An 18,005-nucleotide genomic window follows, 5' to 3' on the forward strand; every position below is an offset into this window, starting at 1 on the left:
AGGCTCGGACAGCGGTGCCGGGCGACGCCGCGATCGCAGCGGCCATGGGGGCCCTGACGAGCCGGCAGCACGCGGGCGTGGAGGAGGTGGACATCCCATCCAATTCCGTGTACCGCTACCCGCCCAAGTCCGGTGAGGGCCGGGCGCGCGCCGCGGGCCGGGCGGAGGGGAGGCCGCACGCCGGTGCTGCGGGCGGGCGACGCGGTGGCCCGGGCGGCCCCGAGCCGGTCTCGGAGCGGGGGAGGGCTTCGGGATGCGGGGCCGGGCGGGGAGTCCCCCGTCCCGGACCCCCGCGACGCCGCGCGCAGGACTGCAGGTGCCGCGGGGTCACCGAGGTCACCCTCCACCGGGGGCGCGAGCGGCCTCGGTGGTGATCTGCTCTGCGACAGGGACGCGCGCCGCGGGCGATGCCGCGGCGCAGCAGCTGCGGGGTCGGAGAGGCATCCCTGCCAGGCGCCGGTGCCAGGGGTTGTCCTGGGGGCCGCATCCAGGCCCCTGGGACGGTTAGAAGTGGGTTCCTGCGGGCGTGAGGACGGGGGAGGACGAGCCTGCTTAGGCCGTCCTTAGCTTTTCCAGGGGCCGTCAGGAGGAAAACTAAGTTCACAGAAATGTGGGGAACCTGACAGGATCGCCTGGATTGCCCCTTCTCCTAGTTTCCGGTAAGGGGATGGCTGGAGACCGGGCAAAAGTATTTTTCAGACGCGTACCTTCACTTGAAAAGGTAGATGCCTCCTTCCCCAGCGTCAGCATTCGCAGTGCAGGAGAGTTTTGACAGCAGAGGCGAGTTCAGTTGAGTGGGGACAGCCGCCTGAGCTGCTGCCGAATGACAGCTCTCTCTGGCCTTTTATTATTATTATTATTATTATTATTATTATTATTATTATTTGACTTGCTGTCCTCAAGGCCCCATGTCCACCACTTTCCCTGTGGCTTGAGGACCTGATGGGGATTTTGAGGGTGGCAGAGTGAGCGAGGTGTCAGCATTGGAGAGGATCCCATTCTCCGTTGGGTAGAATAAAGACATGCTAATGAGTCGAGCTGATTTCTCAGCGGTACATCCAGTTTCTGCCAGGTGGAAGCTGGGACCAGACAATGAACCTGCCTCCCTGCGGCGCGTGTGCCGGCAGCTCTGCCTCTCGCCGCCTTTGTGCCAAAGAAATGAGCCCTTGCAGAAATGAGTAAGGACTGCTTTAGAAAGGGCTGAGAAAAAGCTGCGCATCGTTCACGTCGTTAGTGTTTTAATTAATAAACCTCTTGCTAATTATGATTGTAAGGTTACTTTTATTAAAAAATGCATCTTAGCACCTTGGAGGCTGAGGCAGGAGGATTGTTAAATTTGGGGTCAGCGGGACTGACTCAAGATAAAATGGGGACTAATAATGGTAGATATCTGAAAGGTTCTTCCCAAAGGGAGGTAGGAGAAATACAAATTGTGGACAATAAGAGAATGATGGGCCAAACTACAACTTTTTGGGGGGTGGGGGGAGGATGAGACCAGTTTTTGAGACAGGGTCTCACACTGTAGGTCAGGCTGTCCTGAAACTCACTATGTAGCCTTGGTGAGCCATAAACTTGAGGCAATCCAACACTAGGATTATAAGCATGAGCCACAACATCCATCTCCAAAGCCTTTCTTAACTAACACATTCAGTATTCAACAGTCAGAATAATGCTCCCCACTCTGCCAGCCTTTGAAAAGTCTTACCTAATTTCAATTCATTTTTACCTTTTCCTTTTGCTTATTTTGAAAGAGTCTTACTTAGCACAGGCTGACCTCAGACTAATTTTTGTAACCAAGAGTGACCTTGAACTTCTGATCCTCTCAAGTACTGAGTACCACCAAGCTGAGTATAATCTGTTTGATTATATGTTTCTTATATGCTGAGGCAAACACTCTTACCAACTAAGCTATACCTGCAGCTAGGAACATCGAAATGTTTGTTTGTTTGAAAAAGTCTTTCTGTTGGCATTAATTTTTCTGTTTTCTTTGTTCCTCCTTTCCTTTTGTTTAAATAGGGATCAGTATACAGCCCTAGCTGGCCTGGAACACACTATGTAGTCCAAGATGGTCTGGAACTCAGAGACCTGTGTGTCTCTGTATCAAGTGCTGGGATAGACATTCACTAGTTTTTCCTTTTTCCTTGCTTGGTCTTAAACTTAAAACAAAAATCTATTTTTTTCCCCTTTGAGATAGCGGCTTATATAGCCCAGGCTGGCCATAAACACATGATGTAGCCAAATAACCTTGAACTTGTGATTCTCTTGCCTCTGCCTCTCAGGGCATGTACCATTAATCCTATCTCCTTTCTCGGTGTCCTAGGTGCTGGGACTACAGGCGTGAAGCACCACACCTCTGATTTTAGACTCTTGGTTGGTTTTGGTTTCTTTTTGCTTGTGATGGTGAGCAAACCCAGGACCTTCTTCTGCATGGTAGCTAGGTGCTCCGAAAGTGAGTTAGGTTGTCTGACAGCTTTGGTCCACTTGACTTGAATGTCCACTGTGTCCTTGGGTTTGACTTCACATCCCCAAATCCTTCACAGCAGTAATGAGACTGGTGTTTGGACAGACCGTAGGATATTATCACCTAGGCAAGTTGACATAAACAATGTAAACATGGTGGCTTCTTAAAAAACAAAAAAATCGATGCTGGGTGAGTTGGCAAACACCTGTAATCCCAGTAATCCAGATCTTTGTGAGGCAGATCTTTGTGAGTTCAGGGCCAGCCTGGTCTAAAGCAAGTCCAGGACAGCCCAGGCTACACTGAAAAACCCTTTTTTGAAAAAGCAAAAAACCAAACAAAAATTTGTTTTATTTTGCATTATGTGCATGTGTGAGGGCATGCGTATGTGAATATGGATGTCTGCAGAGGCACTGGATCCTTGGAGCTGGAGTTACAGGCCTACAGTCAATTGTGAGCTCCCCAGTGTGGGTGCTGGGAACTGGATTTGGGTCCTCTGCAAGAGCAGTATGGGCTTTCTCTCTTAATCCCCTCTCCCTCTCTCTCTCTCTCTCTCTCTCTCTCTCTCTCTCTCTCTCTATCTCTTTGATTCAAGATTTTACCATATCAATCAGGAACTGTTAATACCCCTGCCTCAGGGTCTAGAGTAGTGAGGGATTATGGTGAATACTTGTTCTTGGCTGTTTCAATTTTTCTTGCTAAGCTAGAATTTTTAGTTGTTTCAAGAGTGCTGGAACACATTAAAAAAAAATTAATAACTAAGCCAGCTGTGGTGGCACATGCCTGTAATCCTAGTGGCCAGGGAGGGAGAGGCAGGTGGATCACTGTGAGTTCCAAGACAGCTGGATCTATAAAGTGAGTCCAGGACATACCCAGAGAAACCCTGCTCCAAAACAAACAAACAAACAAACGAATGAATATTGGGTAACCAAGCAGGTTCTATTCTTTTAGTGTGAGTTCTATTTAATAGATGACATCTAATATACCGTACCAATGGAATAAGCTGCAAAAGCTACATGATGTCTTTCTTTTCTTTCCTTCCTTCCTTCCCTCCCTCCCTCCCTCCCTCCCTCCCTCCCTCCTTCCTTCCTTCCTTCCTTCCCTTTTTTTTTTGAGACAAGGTTTCTCTGCGTAGCCTTGGCAGTCCTGGAGACCAGGCCATCCTCAAACTCACAGAGCTCTGCCTACCTCTGCCTCCTGAGTGCTGGGATTACAGGCTTGCGCCACTGCACCTGTCTTTAAGCTACACAGATTTTATCAGTGGACTCAGACAACACATTTGCTAGAACCCCCACCCATCTGTGATTAAAAAGCAAATGACACTTGTCAAGTTAGACCCAGAAAGGAACTTCTCAAGCTAATGAAGGACACCCACAGGCAATAGACATCATGTATCTGGCGATAGTGAACACTTCCCTGCTAATACCAAGAACAAGGAAAGAATGCTGCTTTTGACATTCAGTTTTTCTTTTTTTTCCAAGACAGGGTTTTATGTCTCCTAGGCTGGCCTTGAACCTACTATGTGGCTGAGGAAGACTGAACTCCTTGACGTCCTGCACACACCCCAAGTATTAGGATTACAGGCATGAGAGTAAATCCAGGGCTCCATTTGTATGGGAGATGGGAGGCAAGCATTCGACCAACTAGGATGCATCTACAGTCATACACACACACACACGCACACACATACACACCATACTTGCCTTTCTGGGAAAGTCTTCTGTAGCCCAGGCTGGCCTGGGATGCAGCTAAGGATGACCTGGAATTCTTGATTTAAAAATAAATAATATAAAGGACAGGAAAGCTGCCTCAACAGTGAATAGCACTAGATGCTTGCTGTTTTGAAGACACTGTTCAATTCCTAGTACCTAGATGGTGGCTCACAACCATTCTTGACTCCATCTTCAGGGCAACCAATAAACTCTTCTGGCCTCCTTAGGCACCAGGTATAAACGTGGTATACAGACATACATGCAAGCAAAAGACCCATACACATTAAAAAACCAAAACAACAACAAAACCCTTTAAAACCTCAAAAATAACCCAAAGATAGAGAAAGCAATACAACAGGAGGGATGGGAATACAGTTGAACAGTAGAGTGCTTGCCCAAGGCCCTGGGTGCAATTCCCAGTGCAATTACAAATGCCCTTAAGACAAGCTGGAGGAAAAGCTCAACAGTTAAGCGCTCACGGTGCTCTCACAGAGGACCGAACCTCAGTCCCCAGCACCCATATGAGGTGGCTCACTACCACCTGTAGCCTCGGCGCCAGAGACTCTAATACCCTTTTTTGAACTCCTTGGGCATCCTCTCATATGCACCCACACAGGCATACCCACACAGACATACCCACACAGGCAAAACACAGACACACATTTTTAAAAATTAAATCTTTTAAAAAGATATTTTAAAAGACAGTATGGTATTGGTGCAACAAAGGCATATTTTAGATCAATGGGAGAAAATTCTGAGCCAGGAATAAATACATTTATTATCAGTTGACCTGTTTTTTGAGAGAGAAAGCCTCATGGATTCATGTAGTCCATACTGGCTTTGGACTCCTGATTTTTTACATGCTACCTGTGAAGCATTGGGATTACTGAATCTGTTGAAAACCATTTGTGGGGAGGAAAAACATTGCAGTGGAGAAAGTCTTTTCAACGAACAGTGCTGGGATTCTTTTATGTTAACAAATAATGAAGTGGTCTCAGGCCCTTTATAAGCTGGAAGGTAGCTCAGTGGCAGAGTACTTGCTTTGGATACGCAGGCACTGACACCAGCAGGGCTGGGGACTTAAGATGTTTTCTTTACATCACCAAAAATGTAACTCAAAATGGACTATACTGTAAGAAAACAAAAACAAACAAAAAAAAGTAAGAAGACAAGTCAGAGAATGGAAGCGAGCATTTCAAGTCATGCATATAGTAAAGGGTTTTCATCTAGAATACAGGAAGAACTTTACAACCTGGGAATAGAACAACAGCCCACATACCTGGACGTGATGGCTCATGCTACTGGTACTCGGGAGGCACATGCAGACGAACCTCAGTGAATTCAAGGCCAACCAGGACCAAATAGTCAGACTCCTTTCTTCTTTTCGTTGTTGGTTTGGTTTTGTTTTTGGTTTTTTGAGGCAGGGTTTCTCTGTGTAGCCATGGCTGTCATGGAGCTCCCTCTGTAGACCAGGCCGGCCTTAAACTCACAGACATCCACCTGCTTCTGCCTCCCGAGTGCTGGGATTAAAGGTGTGTATGGTGAGACCCTGTCTTAAAAAAGAAAAAAGAAGTACCTAATAGACAGTTCTCAAAAAAAAAAAAAAAAAAAAAGAAAGAAAGAAAAGAAAAGATAAACAGTGTCTGATAAACACGTATAAGGATACAGTATTTACCCTTAGGCTAAAGCTGGGTACTGTGACTCATGCCTGTAATCCCAGTTCTCAGGAGGCCAATGCAGGAAAAGTCTAAGACTAGCCTGGGTTACAGAAATCTATCTTGCCCCCTCCCAAAAGTAAGGTGCAACTAGAAAATAAGTCCCATCCAGTAGGCTAGCTGTTAACTGAAACACAGAGTGGTAACTAACCAGTGTTGGTAACGATGTGGAGAGAAGGAAACCTGGAACCCTTCCCACAAGACATGGAGGCTCACATAGTAACCTTAGCATTGAAGATAGGAGGAACACTTCAATGTTGATGGACAGCCTGGGCTACAGAATAAGTTCCAGGTTAGCCTGGGCTAGTATGAGACCCAGCATCAAAACCAAACAACAAAAGAAAAACAGTTTTAAGCTATTTTAGAATTTCTCAAGAGGCTAGTTATTGTATGACTCAGCAGTCATACCACTTCTTGTGTATGCCCAAGACCAAAAAGAATAAATTCACACAAAATGTACATACCATTTCTTTCATAATAGTGAAAGGCAGAAATTACTCAGATGATGAACGGAACAAGTGAGTAAACATGGTGAGTACAGACAGTAGAATATTACTAGGCAGTGAAAGGAGTGGAACACTATGATAGTTGCTTCAGCATGAATTACCCTTGCAAACCCTTGCTAAGTGAAAGATACAATATTCAAAGGGTCACACATTATTTACTATATGAAATGTCAAAAGGGAAAGTTTCCAGAGACAGAAAGATTGACCAGAAGCTGAGGAGTAGAAGGGAAGAATGACTGTTAATGGGTTTCTCTTAGAGTGTTAAAAGTGTTCTAGGGCAGGAGAGATGACTCAGTGGTTAAGAGTACTGTTTGCTCTTCCTGAGGTCCTGGGTTCAATTCCCAGCAACCACATGGTGGCTCACAAACATCTCTACCCTTTGCTGCCCTCTTCTGGCATGCAGGTGCACATGCAGATAGAGCACTCATACACAAAAATAAATAAATAAAATCTTTTTTTATTTTATTTATTTATTATGCTTACAATATACACCTGCACGCCAGAAGAGGGCACCAGATGTATTATAGATGACTGTGAGCCACCATGTGGTTGCTGGGAATTGAACTCAAGACCTCAGGAAGAGCAGGCAGTGCTCTTAACCTCTGAGCCATCTCTCTAGCCCAATAAATTTTTTTAAAAAATGTTCTAAAATTAGATAAGAGTTGTGCTCAGCACCCCCCCGAATATACTACAAATCACATGCTCTATATTTGACACACACACATACATATTCAAGTCATATATATATTTATATTTTTTGGGGGGGGTTAAGGGCCCATGTAGCTCAGGCTGGCCTTGAACTTACTTTGCAGGTGAAGATAGATCTTTTTCTATCTTTTTTTAAAAAATAATATTGATTTTCAAATTAGGCTATTTATTTATCTATTTATTTGTTTAGGGTTTTTCAAGACAGGGTTTCTCTGTGTAGCCCTAGGATGTCCTGGAACTTTCTCTATTGACCAGACTGGCCTTGAACTCAAAGATATCCCCCTGCTTCTGCCTCTGCCTCTGCCTCCTGCATTCCTGCATGCTGGGATCAAAGATATGTGCCACCACCAGCTAGGATTTGATTTTTATTTTATGTACATTGGTGTTTTGCCTGTGTGTATTTCTATGTGAGGGTGTCAGATCACATGAAACTGACGTTACAGATAGACAATTGAGAGCTGCTGTGTGGCTGCTGGGAATTGAACCTGGGTCCTCTGGAAGAGCAGCCAGTGCTCTCAACGCCTGAGCGATCTCTCCAACTCCAGTAAGGGTTGATCTTGCTTCCACCTCCTAAGTGCTGGGCTTATAAACATGTGTCACTATACCTGGATTATACAGTTTAAATTAGGTTAAATATATGGCATGGCAGTTACATTTCAAACCTAAAGGTAATAGTTGGATGCAAAGTCATAGAAGATATAGGAGAAACTTTGATTTGGATTATACAAAAAGTTAGAAATGATACCAAAAGCACAATCCGGTGACATCTTTTTGTTGTCTCAATACTGGGAATTTAACTCAAACCTCACAAATGCTAAGAAAGTGCTCTGCCACTGAGCTATATTCCCAGCTCTCAAAAGCATAACCTACATATGTAAGACACCAATAAAATGGATTCCTTCAAAATTAAAAAACAACCCCCCCATGCATTTCAAAAGGCATTAAGAGAGGCGGGAAGAGAGCCTTTTAGTAATAGCACATACTTTTAATCCCAGCACTTGGGGAGGCAGAGGCAGGCTGATCTCTGTGATTTCTAGGCCAGCCTGGTCTATAGAGTGAGTTCCAGAACAGTCAGCACTACACAGAAAAACCCTGTCTCAAAAAGTAAACTAAACCAAACAAACAAAAGAAACAGCTAGAGAAATGGCTTGGTGGGTGAGAGCACACTGCACTTCTGGAGGACCCACGTTAAATACCCAGCACTCACACCAGGCAACTCCCTGCTCTCTAACTCTAGCCCTGGGGGAGCCAGCGCCCTCTTCTGGCCTTTCTGGGCTCTAGCATGACATGAACATACCCACACATAGATTCCCACATACATATCGCTTAAAATAGTACTATAAATTTTTAGAATGTAAGACACTGGAGCCTGCCAGGGGTAGCATACACCTTTAATCTCAGAGGTAGGGGGAGCTCTGTGAGTTCAAGGCCAGTCTGGTCTACAAAAATAACTTTTAAAAAGAACATTGAGGAGATGAAAAAACAAGGCATAGAGAGATGAAATTACTATGGAAATGCTTCTGACAGCCTGTAGTGGTGATCACTGAGAAGTATAGTGATAGAAATCCTGTGGAAAACGTCCATGAGAAAAAAGTCAGGCTTGGTGGTGCTTGCCTGTAATCCCAGCACTTGGGTGGTGAACACAAGAGGGTCAGCAAGGTCATCCTTGTCTACAAGGCAGGTTGGAGGCCAGCCTGGACTATGCAAGATCCTGTCTCAAACACCTCCCCCCGCAAACCAAACAAAACCCCTCAATTTCAGTGAGATGCCACTTTATACCCTAAAATAAAAAAAAAAATGCCTAAAATAAAAACGCAGGCACTATCAAGTGTTGATGCAAAGAAATAACCCTTATGAGTTGCTAAGGGAAAACGGTACAGTCACTCTGTACTCTGGAAAGAATTTGGCAGTTTTTTAAATTAGCCCTTAAATGTTAAATATGGGATAGTAAGATGTCCCAGTGGATAAAGATGACTGATATTTTGAGTTCAAGCCTGGGGACCACAGTGTAGAAAAAAAGAACTGACTCCCAGCAATTGTCTTTTGATATCCACACATGAACTATGGTACATATGTGTTTGTGCACATAAATGAAAATTTAAATGTAATTAAATGTTGAAGATAAATTTGGCTTTTGACCTACCAATTCTGTTCCTGCAAATCAGTCCAAAAGAAATAAAAATAGGGATTGGGGAGATGGCTTAGTTGTTAAAGTACTTACCAAGCAAGCCTAAGGACCCAGTCCAGATGCCCAGTACCCATGTAAAAAGCCAGGCACGAGAGTATGTGTGATCCCAGCCCTTCAGAGGCAGAGATAGGTGGGTATACCCCTGGGACTCAGTGACCAACCTGCCTACCATACTTGGAGAGTTGCACTAACGTGACCTAATCTCAAAAAACAAGGCCATATTCTGGTTGTTGTTTAGATTGAATAAATCTTTAACTTTTTTATCTGAAGATTTCTGTTGAGAAAAACAAATAGGAAGATTGATGCAATGGTTCCTCAGTTGTATCATCTCAGATTTACCTCTGACTTCTGGCCACATACACACCCATGTGCGCGCACACACACACACACACATGCGCGCGCGCACACACACACTCCACCCTCAACATACATATAGAAGATTTAATCTTACCCGGGCATGGTGATGCAGACCTTTAATCCCATCATTGGATCTCTGTGAGGATTTGATCTTAATAAGATTTTTTTTTTGTTGTTTTTTTGAAACGGTTTCCCTTTGTAGCTTTGACTGACCTAGAACTCACTCTGTAGACCTGGCTGGCTATGAACTCTCAGAGACCCACCTGCCTCTGCCTCCCCAGTGCTGGGATTAAAGGTGTGTACCACCACTGCTCAGCTTTAAGATGATTTCAATCAAAAATAAATCAATACAGCTTGGTTCCTCTCATGTTTGGCCTTTCGTGTATGCCATTTCCTTGTTGTTTGTTTATGATGTCACTGTGTATACACGTTGGCTGTGAACTTGGTAAGTGACCTAGGCCAGCCTCAAACTCCCCATCCTCCAATGACCACCTTTAAGTGCTGGAATGACAGGCCTAGGCACCCATCCACACTCTGCGCCTGGCCCATCTGCCAAACTTCACTTCTCAGGACCAGTCTAGGAGAACTTTATGCCAGCTGACTAGCTGTTAGTCTCTGATCTCTCAAAGACCTTCTCGGTCTCCCGCCATATGCGTGCTGCTCTCTGCACTGGCCTCCTTGAGACTAGCTGGCCTGTAAAGTCTGCCCTCAGTGCATTTGCTCCTTATGCTCCCATCCTTTCAGAGAGCAGGGTCTTTATTTTACTCAAGAAGACTAAGCCTTCCTGAGGAGTAGTATACCCAACACAGATTCCTGCCTTGCACAACTTGGTGACATTGGTGACCATTACCAAGAATCCAACTGAGAACATTTCCAGCCTTCTGAATGTTCTACTGTGTTCCACTGTGCCTGGCACAGTTAATCCCCACTGCCTCACTAGGCATGGTGGCTAACACCTCTGTCTTACTGTTTTATTGTTGTGGAGAGACACCATGGCCGTCCTTATAAAAAGGACATTTAACCCAAGGCTTGCCTACAATTGCAGAGGGCAAGTCCATTATCATCATGGTGAGAAACAGGCAGGCATGGCGCCGGGGGCAATAGCTGAGAGCTTTGCATCCTGACCCAGACAGTGAGCAGAGTGGGACGCTGGGCCTGGCATGGGCTTTTTAAACCTCACATCCCCAGTGACACACCTCCAACCAAGCCACACCTCCTGGTCCTTCTCAAACAGTCCACCAACTGATTGACTAAACAGTCAAATATATGAGCCTGTGGGGCTCATTTTCATTCAAACCACCACAACCAGTAATTCCAGCTTTCGGGAGGCTGAGGCAGGAGGATTGCTCCAATTTCAAGGCTAGCTTGGGGCATCTAGTAAGTACCAGGTCATCAGGACTTTCTAGCAGATCTTGTCTCAGAAAACAAAACACCCCCCCACACACACCCCTGCACACTGTCCTCAGCACTACACCCCCTCCTGTTCTCTGTCTCTGTATTTTTGCTTCTTCTCCGCGTCTCAGAAGCGCAGGGCACAGCCTCGTGTCTGCCTTTTCTCTGAGCTTGTTTGGAAAGGTTAGTTGTGTTCTTTGGCATGTGTCAGAAGTTCATTCCTGTAAGTCACTGAACATGTTGTATTGTAGGAACATAACATTTCAAAAATTTAAAAATTAGAGCTGGAAAAGCAGTTCAGTGTAGACTGCTTCCCCAACGTCTGTGGGGCACTAAGCTTGTTTCTCAGCGTAGCAAACCTAATAAATGTTCATAAAGAAAAACCTACCATGTTTGTTTATCCATTGACTGATTGATGGGCATTGGACTATTCGAGTGTAACTTACTATTAAAAGCAACAGTGCAGGGCTAGAGAGATGTCTTAGTGGTTAGGAGCTCTTGCTGCCCTTCCAAAGGACCTGTGTTCTAATCCCACGGTAAGTTTTAACCAGACGTGGTGGCTATATCCCAGCACTCATGGAGACAGAGGCAGTGGGTCACTGTGAGTTCAAGGCCAGACTGTTCTACAAAGTGAGTCCAGGACACCCAGGGCTACACAAAGAAACCCTGTTTTTTTTTGGGGGGGGGTGAGATAAAGAGACTAATCTACATTGTAGTTTACAATTGTCTGTAATTCTAGTTTCAGGAGTCTCAATGCCCTCATCTGGTCTCCTTAGGTACTAGGCACACATGTGGTCCCCATACATACATGAAGACATTTATACACATAAAATTAAAATTTTTAAATGTAAAAATTTTTTTAAACACAATGGTACAAGCTGGGCACAGCAGCACATGCCTGTAATCCCAGCACTTGGTGAGGCAGAGGCAGGTGCCTCTCTGTGAGTTCGAGGCCAGCCTGGTCTACAAAGTGAGTCCAGCACAGCCAAGGCTACACAGAGAAACCCTGTCTCGAAAAACCAAAACAAACAAACAAACAAAAAACAAACATAATGACACTATGAACATCTGCATGTTTTTGAGAATACATGTATTTTCATTTTTACATGTTTCCATATATATGAGCTATGTGTGTTCATGCATGTGCATGTACACATGTCTGCTTTCTTGTGAGCCCAACCTTAGTTTTAGAGACAGGGTCTCTCGCTGAACCTGAAGTGGCTGGTGGGTCAGTGTGCGCCAACAATCCACCTGCCTTTGCTTTCCCAGTGCTGGGACTGCAAGCATGCACCACTATTTTCAGCTCATTACATGGGTTCTGGGAGTCCAACTCAGGTCCTCACACTCTCATAGGACCAGTCCCTTCCCTTCTCATGTCCAGCCACTTCCATTGCCTCTGAGACCTCCCCATCAACTGTTCTTCTTTTTATCAAAATGAAGAACATTTAGTGCGTGACTAGTTGGGTGATCCAGGTGCTGCCGCAGCTAACAACTGCCCTCTTTCATTTTTTGTTTGGTATTATTTATTTGTTTTGCGATAAGGTCTTCAGAATACAGGCTTCAGCTTAAAACAGAGCTAGATTTTATCCCAACGCTGGCAACTGCCAGCTGTGTGGCCAAATTAAATTTACTGAGCTTTGTTCTTGAGCTACATTAAATAAAAAGTTATTTTTAAATACAGTTCCATTTTTTTTGCAATAATCAAGTATACAGCTCCATTACTCTGAAAGTAAATAGTGCAAGATTAATATTTTCCACTCACCGGCCGGGTATTTGCTTATACTGTGACCTTAATAAGGGAAAAGAATGCAAAGAGAAGGCTTCCTAGCAAGAACAATTAACATGAGATAGCCACTGCTAAAATCTAAAATTATTTGCATGTCTGTCCTATACAATATAAAGTTCTTATTACTTGAAAACTGTGAAGATTTGGGTTTGGAATGTGCTTATTGCTTATTGGGGTCTAAACATATTGTGTGGGGTTGTGTTCTGCTCTTTGACATGCTGCATAATAATTATGTGTTGAAAACCTCAGTGGTCTAAATTTTCTGTTTAGGTTCAGAAGTCTTAGGCTTTCGTTTGTGAAATTTTAAATGGCAGTGCAGTCTTCTGTTTTATTTCCTGTTTTACTCTGGACAGGAGAGGGTTATTGAACTTACTGGTTCTTCCTCTAGGTAAGTAAAACAAAAGACTGCAGGTTGGTGTAGGAAACAAAATGTTTTTGAGACTACAGAGTCTGATTTACAATTCTTGTTTGCTTCTGTCAGAAAGGAAACCTTCCCTGAGCTTTATCAGTGTGAGCATTTTATCATCCCAGGCCCTGTCCCTCTTTTCTGTAGCTCGGGACAGGAAAAGGAACAGCCAGATAGGTTCATGTCCTAAGACTGCCTTCAGGCACTGGCCTCTCTTCCATATGCACCCTTGAAACAGCACAGCTAACGTGTGTGTGTGCGCATGTATTTATGCAGAGCTCACTCTATGAGAATCCGCCTCTCTCTGATTGTCAAATGGAGTTGTGTTTGGGACAGGGATTTGGGTTTGCACATTGTCTCTTTGCTTCTGCTGTTTCTCAGCCATGGTCTTCAGTCTCTGAGCTCTTTGATCCACAGAGCTCTCACTGGGCCAAAGGCCGAGGTGCTGTATTGCAGATAATATTGAGTTCCATTTTTTGGTTGATGAGTATCTCCACCAAAAAAAAAAAAAAAAAAATATATATATATATATATATATATATATATATATATTTCTCTCTTTTTTTTTTTTCCAAGACAAGTTTCTCTGGGCAGCCCTGGCTTTCCTGGAACTCACAAAGATCTGCCTGCCTTTGTGTTTGGGATTAAAGGCGTGCCTACCCCACTATGCCCTGGAAAATCGTTTTTTAAATCTGTATTATTTGGCACTGGTTTTAAATTTTGTGTAACAAAACTTGAGTTGAGAGTAGGAGGAGGGCAGGCTGTCCTTGAGCTCCTGGATGCAAGTGACCCCCCGCTCCCGCAGCTTCCTGTGTGTCTGTGACTACAGTCGCACACTGCTGTGCTAGATGGTTTGCTGTTTTTTTTTTTCCTTGGGGGGGGGTTGTTGTTGTTTTATGGGATTTTAATTTGTAGGCTGAACTGGCCTTGACCTGACAATCCATCTCCCTCTGTCTCCTGAGTGCTGGGGTTACAGTACACCACACCAGGAGCCCTTAATTTTAATACAGGACAAAAACTGCATTTAGCCTTATGTATCTTTTTGAGACAGGTTCTTACTATATAGTCTTGCTACCCTGGAACTCCCTGTGTAGCTGAGGCTGCCCTCAAGCTCACAGAGATCCACCTGCTTCTGCCTCCTGAGCGCTGGGATTAACAGCATGCCACCACCATGCTCAGTCCTTTCTCTCATAAAACTGATGAGATTGCCCAGGCCTGGTGACAAGACATGTCATCTCAGCACTTGGGAGGTAGAGGGAGGTAGAGAGCAGTTCAAGGTCATCCTCAGCTACCTAATGAATTTGAGTGCAGCATGTCTAATGAGAGCCTGCCTCAAAAGAAAGAAAAGCAAAGGCCTTTCTAGTAGAGCCCTGCCGTCTGCTTACCCTGGTGCCTCGTTAGTGCTCTTTGCCTGCTGGGTTGGGTCACTGCCCTCTGTAAACCAATCAATCCCAGTGACCTCCTGCCCCACATTCCTGCCTGACTGCTGCCAGGTCCCCAACTGAGCTCATGCCGGATAACTGCAGTTACCAAAATGGCTTCCTAACAGTCCCTACTGGGACCAGCCACACTACATGCTAAGAACTAAGTAAGAAAGTAAGAAAGCAAGCAAGCAAGCAAAAAAACAAATAAAGAGCTTGTCTTGTCTTCGAAGTGCTGAGGGTGGACCCAGGACCTTGCAGAGATGTTAGGCAAATGCTTTACCACTGAGCTACATCTCAGCTTTTAGGGTTTTGTTTCTTTGTTTGTTTTGGTTTTCAAGACTGGATCCCAGGCTATACAACTGCAAGCACACAGCACCACATCCAGCCAAAATCTTTTATTCTAATGTTGCCTAATGTCTAAGAAACATGTAATTCCTGATGTATAGAGTCAACAGTAATGGCTCAGTTTATTTGAGAAGACTGCTTTCTACGGAAGGCAGCCAGGCACCTCCTCTCTATTAATTATGCGCTTGGAAAATAGGGCCAGCAAGTGTGTGGCCTGAATAATGGACAGTGATGCTGACCCGGGGCGCATTGGATGCTGCTGTGCCTCTGGGTTCAGCAGGCTTCTTCAAGAAGCTCACTGTTACTTTGATCTGGGCACCGCTACTCTCTGCAAATCTTTTCCTGATCGTTAGCTTAAGAACTGCACTCTTTGGTGAGTGATCGTAGCCACGTGGTCAAGTTTGATAGTGTTTCTGGACTAAAGCACCATGTCTAGAAAGTAAGATCTGAATTTCCAGTTCCTTTTTTCTGTTACGGCTGTCTTCTCCGTCTCTTCCTGTGGCTTCCCTGTAGCCAAATTAAAACTTAGTTTTTCAGCTTGCTGAAAAAAAAATCTCAAAAATCATAGCTGACTGGGAATTTAGATTCATCCTCAATGTATTACGCAAAAGGCTTTGTGGCTGTAGAAGTTCTTTGTGTTAATTTGAGAGTTGGGGTGTATGAGAGTAATGACAAAATGAGAGTATTGAGTTTTTTCTGTGGATAGTCTAGCTTAGAGTCAGACTAGAGAAATTTCAGGGTGTACCGCATGGTACCACATGTCTATAACCTTAGCCCTTGGGAAGTAGAGGCAGGGGTTGAAGGCCAGCCTCAGCTAAGTAAGCAAATTTGAGGTCAGCCTGTACTCCATGAGACCCTGTCTCAAAAATAACCCCCAAACCAAGCAAACCAACAACCAACCAACCAACCAACCAACCAACCAAGAGATTTGGAGTAAGAGAAATTTGTGTCCCTATCAAGTTAAACTATACCACTAGATCAGCAGTTCTCAACCTTCCTAATGTTGCAACCCTATAATATAGTTCCTTATGTTCTGGTAGCCCCCAGCCATAAACTGATTTTCATTGGTACTTCATACTCATAATTTTGCTACTGTTATGAATCATGATGTAAATATCTGATATGCAAAATGGCCTTAGGTGACCCCAGTGAAAAAGTTGTTCAACCCTTGGATGGGTTCTGCCCACATGTTGAGAACCTCTGCACTAGATGTTTGCCAGTGCCCCTAAGCCTCTTGTTTTGTCGACTGTGGAGATGATCTCACTTTGTAGTCCAAGCTGGCCTTGAACGCTGGACCCTTATGCTAGGATTCCAGGTATACACCATCATACTGGCTCTACAGCAGGTTAGTGTGAAGAGGCTTCTTTGGCAGGATTATGGAGGCACAGAATGCCAATAGACTTCTGTGTGTGGGTATGAGTTACATTTAAAAAGACAGGCGAAGAGGATTTGTGTGTATAAATCTGCTCATACCTCTAGTTAAGACTTGCAAATGCTCAGGAACCACCTCCAGGTGAGGTGGACAAATCAGGACCAGACCGAGCCTGGTGATATATGCCTATAATCCTAGCTTGGAAGGCTGAGGCAGGAGGCTCATGAGTTCTAGGCATGCATGGGCTCCACAGAGTGGAGCTCTGCCTCAAAAAACAAACAGGGGGATTGTGGTGGTAGTGCATGCTTTTAGTCCCAATATTTAGGAGGTACATGCAGGCATATCTCTGTGAGTCCAAGACTAGCCTGCTCTGAATAGCAAGTTCCAGCTCCTCATGCACTATATAGAGGAGACTCTGTCTCAAAAAACAAAGGCAAGCAGGGGCCAGGGAGATGACTTAGTTGTTAAAGTGCTTGCTATGTAACCATGAGGACCCTTATCTCTTGAACCCATTTGAGAAACCTTGAGTGTGATTTGCTTGTAGACCCAGTGACGGAGAGGTAGAAACAGGTAGATTGCTGGGCTCACTGGCCAGTCAGCTTATGCACATACACATACACACATACACAAACACAGAGAGAGAGAGAGAGAGAACATAAGAGAACCCGAGAGAGAGAGAGAGAGCATGAGAGAGCACAAGAGAGAGAAGAGAGAGTATACCCACCTAAACAAATGATCAGTAACAAAATACAAACAAGTTCATTAGTGGATTTTATTGCCCTTTGGTTAGTGACATTTTAGATCAAGATAAGGACTCAAGCTTGTTATGTTACGAGAACAACAGTGGTCTCTTTGCTGTTTGGGGTTGTATGATGCGATTCTGCTGATTTTGTGCCAGCGTCTGAGATCGGAAGAAATGTATCTGATTCTTGATGAAAGTCTTAACCTCTTCTTTTCTTGCAGCATGTTTTGCTCTGTCCAGTCTGATGTCTGATGCTTTTTGTTTGTCACTCTTCAGGCAGCTATTTTGCCAGCCACTTCATCATGGGAGGAGAGAAGTTTGACTCCACGCATCCGGAAGGTTACCTGTTTGGCGAGAACAGTGACCTGAACTTCTTGGGAAACAGGCCAGTGGCGGTAGGGGTATAATCTTTTTAACCGGCTGTGGGGCTCAGGGCTCAAGTGACCAGTTCAAACAGCCTTGTGAGAAACAGGTTTGCTGGTGCAACAGGGGTCTCCAGGAGCCAGGTGTCTTGATGTCACAAGGCTCTGGAGCTTGGAGCTTTCCTGAGGGTTTACACTTCTCCAAACAGCCCTAACCAGAACCCTTGCTTGCCCTCACTTGCATTCTTCCTTCCTGGCACTTAGCACCCAGTCCCTGTTTATTTGTTGCGTTCTCTGTATAGTACTTCCTCATTTAGAAAGCAAGAACTGTGCTTTCTGCTGTGTGCTACACCTAGCACACAGCCTGGCACAACGCGATAAGCCTTGGTAAATATTTGTCGAGTGACCGAATGAGGTTTCCCTGGTTTTTGAGTTGATCACAAGTAATGCCAGCACTTGGGAGGCTGTGGCAAGAGAATTGTTGTGAGTTAAAGGCCATTTTAGGTTACATAGTAAACTTTTAGGTTCGTTA

General features: G+C 44.6%; 1 protein-coding gene across 3 annotated transcripts in view; it reads left to right on the forward strand.

Moving 5' to 3' along the window:
- Rnf157 (ring finger protein 157) overlaps positions 1-18,005 on the forward strand; it is a 66,323-nt gene continuing 48,318 nt past the window's right edge. For all 3 annotated transcript variants that reach the window (XM_021662179.2, XM_021662180.2, XM_060386361.1), the window contains exons 1-2: positions 1-132; positions 17,388-17,506. In XM_021662179.2, the coding sequence (XP_021517854.2) occupies positions 45-132; positions 17,388-17,506 (207 nt within the window). In that variant the 5' untranslated portion in view covers positions 1-44. The remainder of the gene's footprint in view (positions 133-17,387; positions 17,507-18,005) is intronic.

The sequence above is a fragment of the Meriones unguiculatus genome, chromosome 7 (genome assembly GCF_030254825.1).
Source record: "Meriones unguiculatus strain TT.TT164.6M chromosome 7, Bangor_MerUng_6.1, whole genome shotgun sequence".
NCBI classification, from domain to species: domain Eukaryota; kingdom Metazoa; phylum Chordata; class Mammalia; order Rodentia; family Muridae; genus Meriones; species Meriones unguiculatus.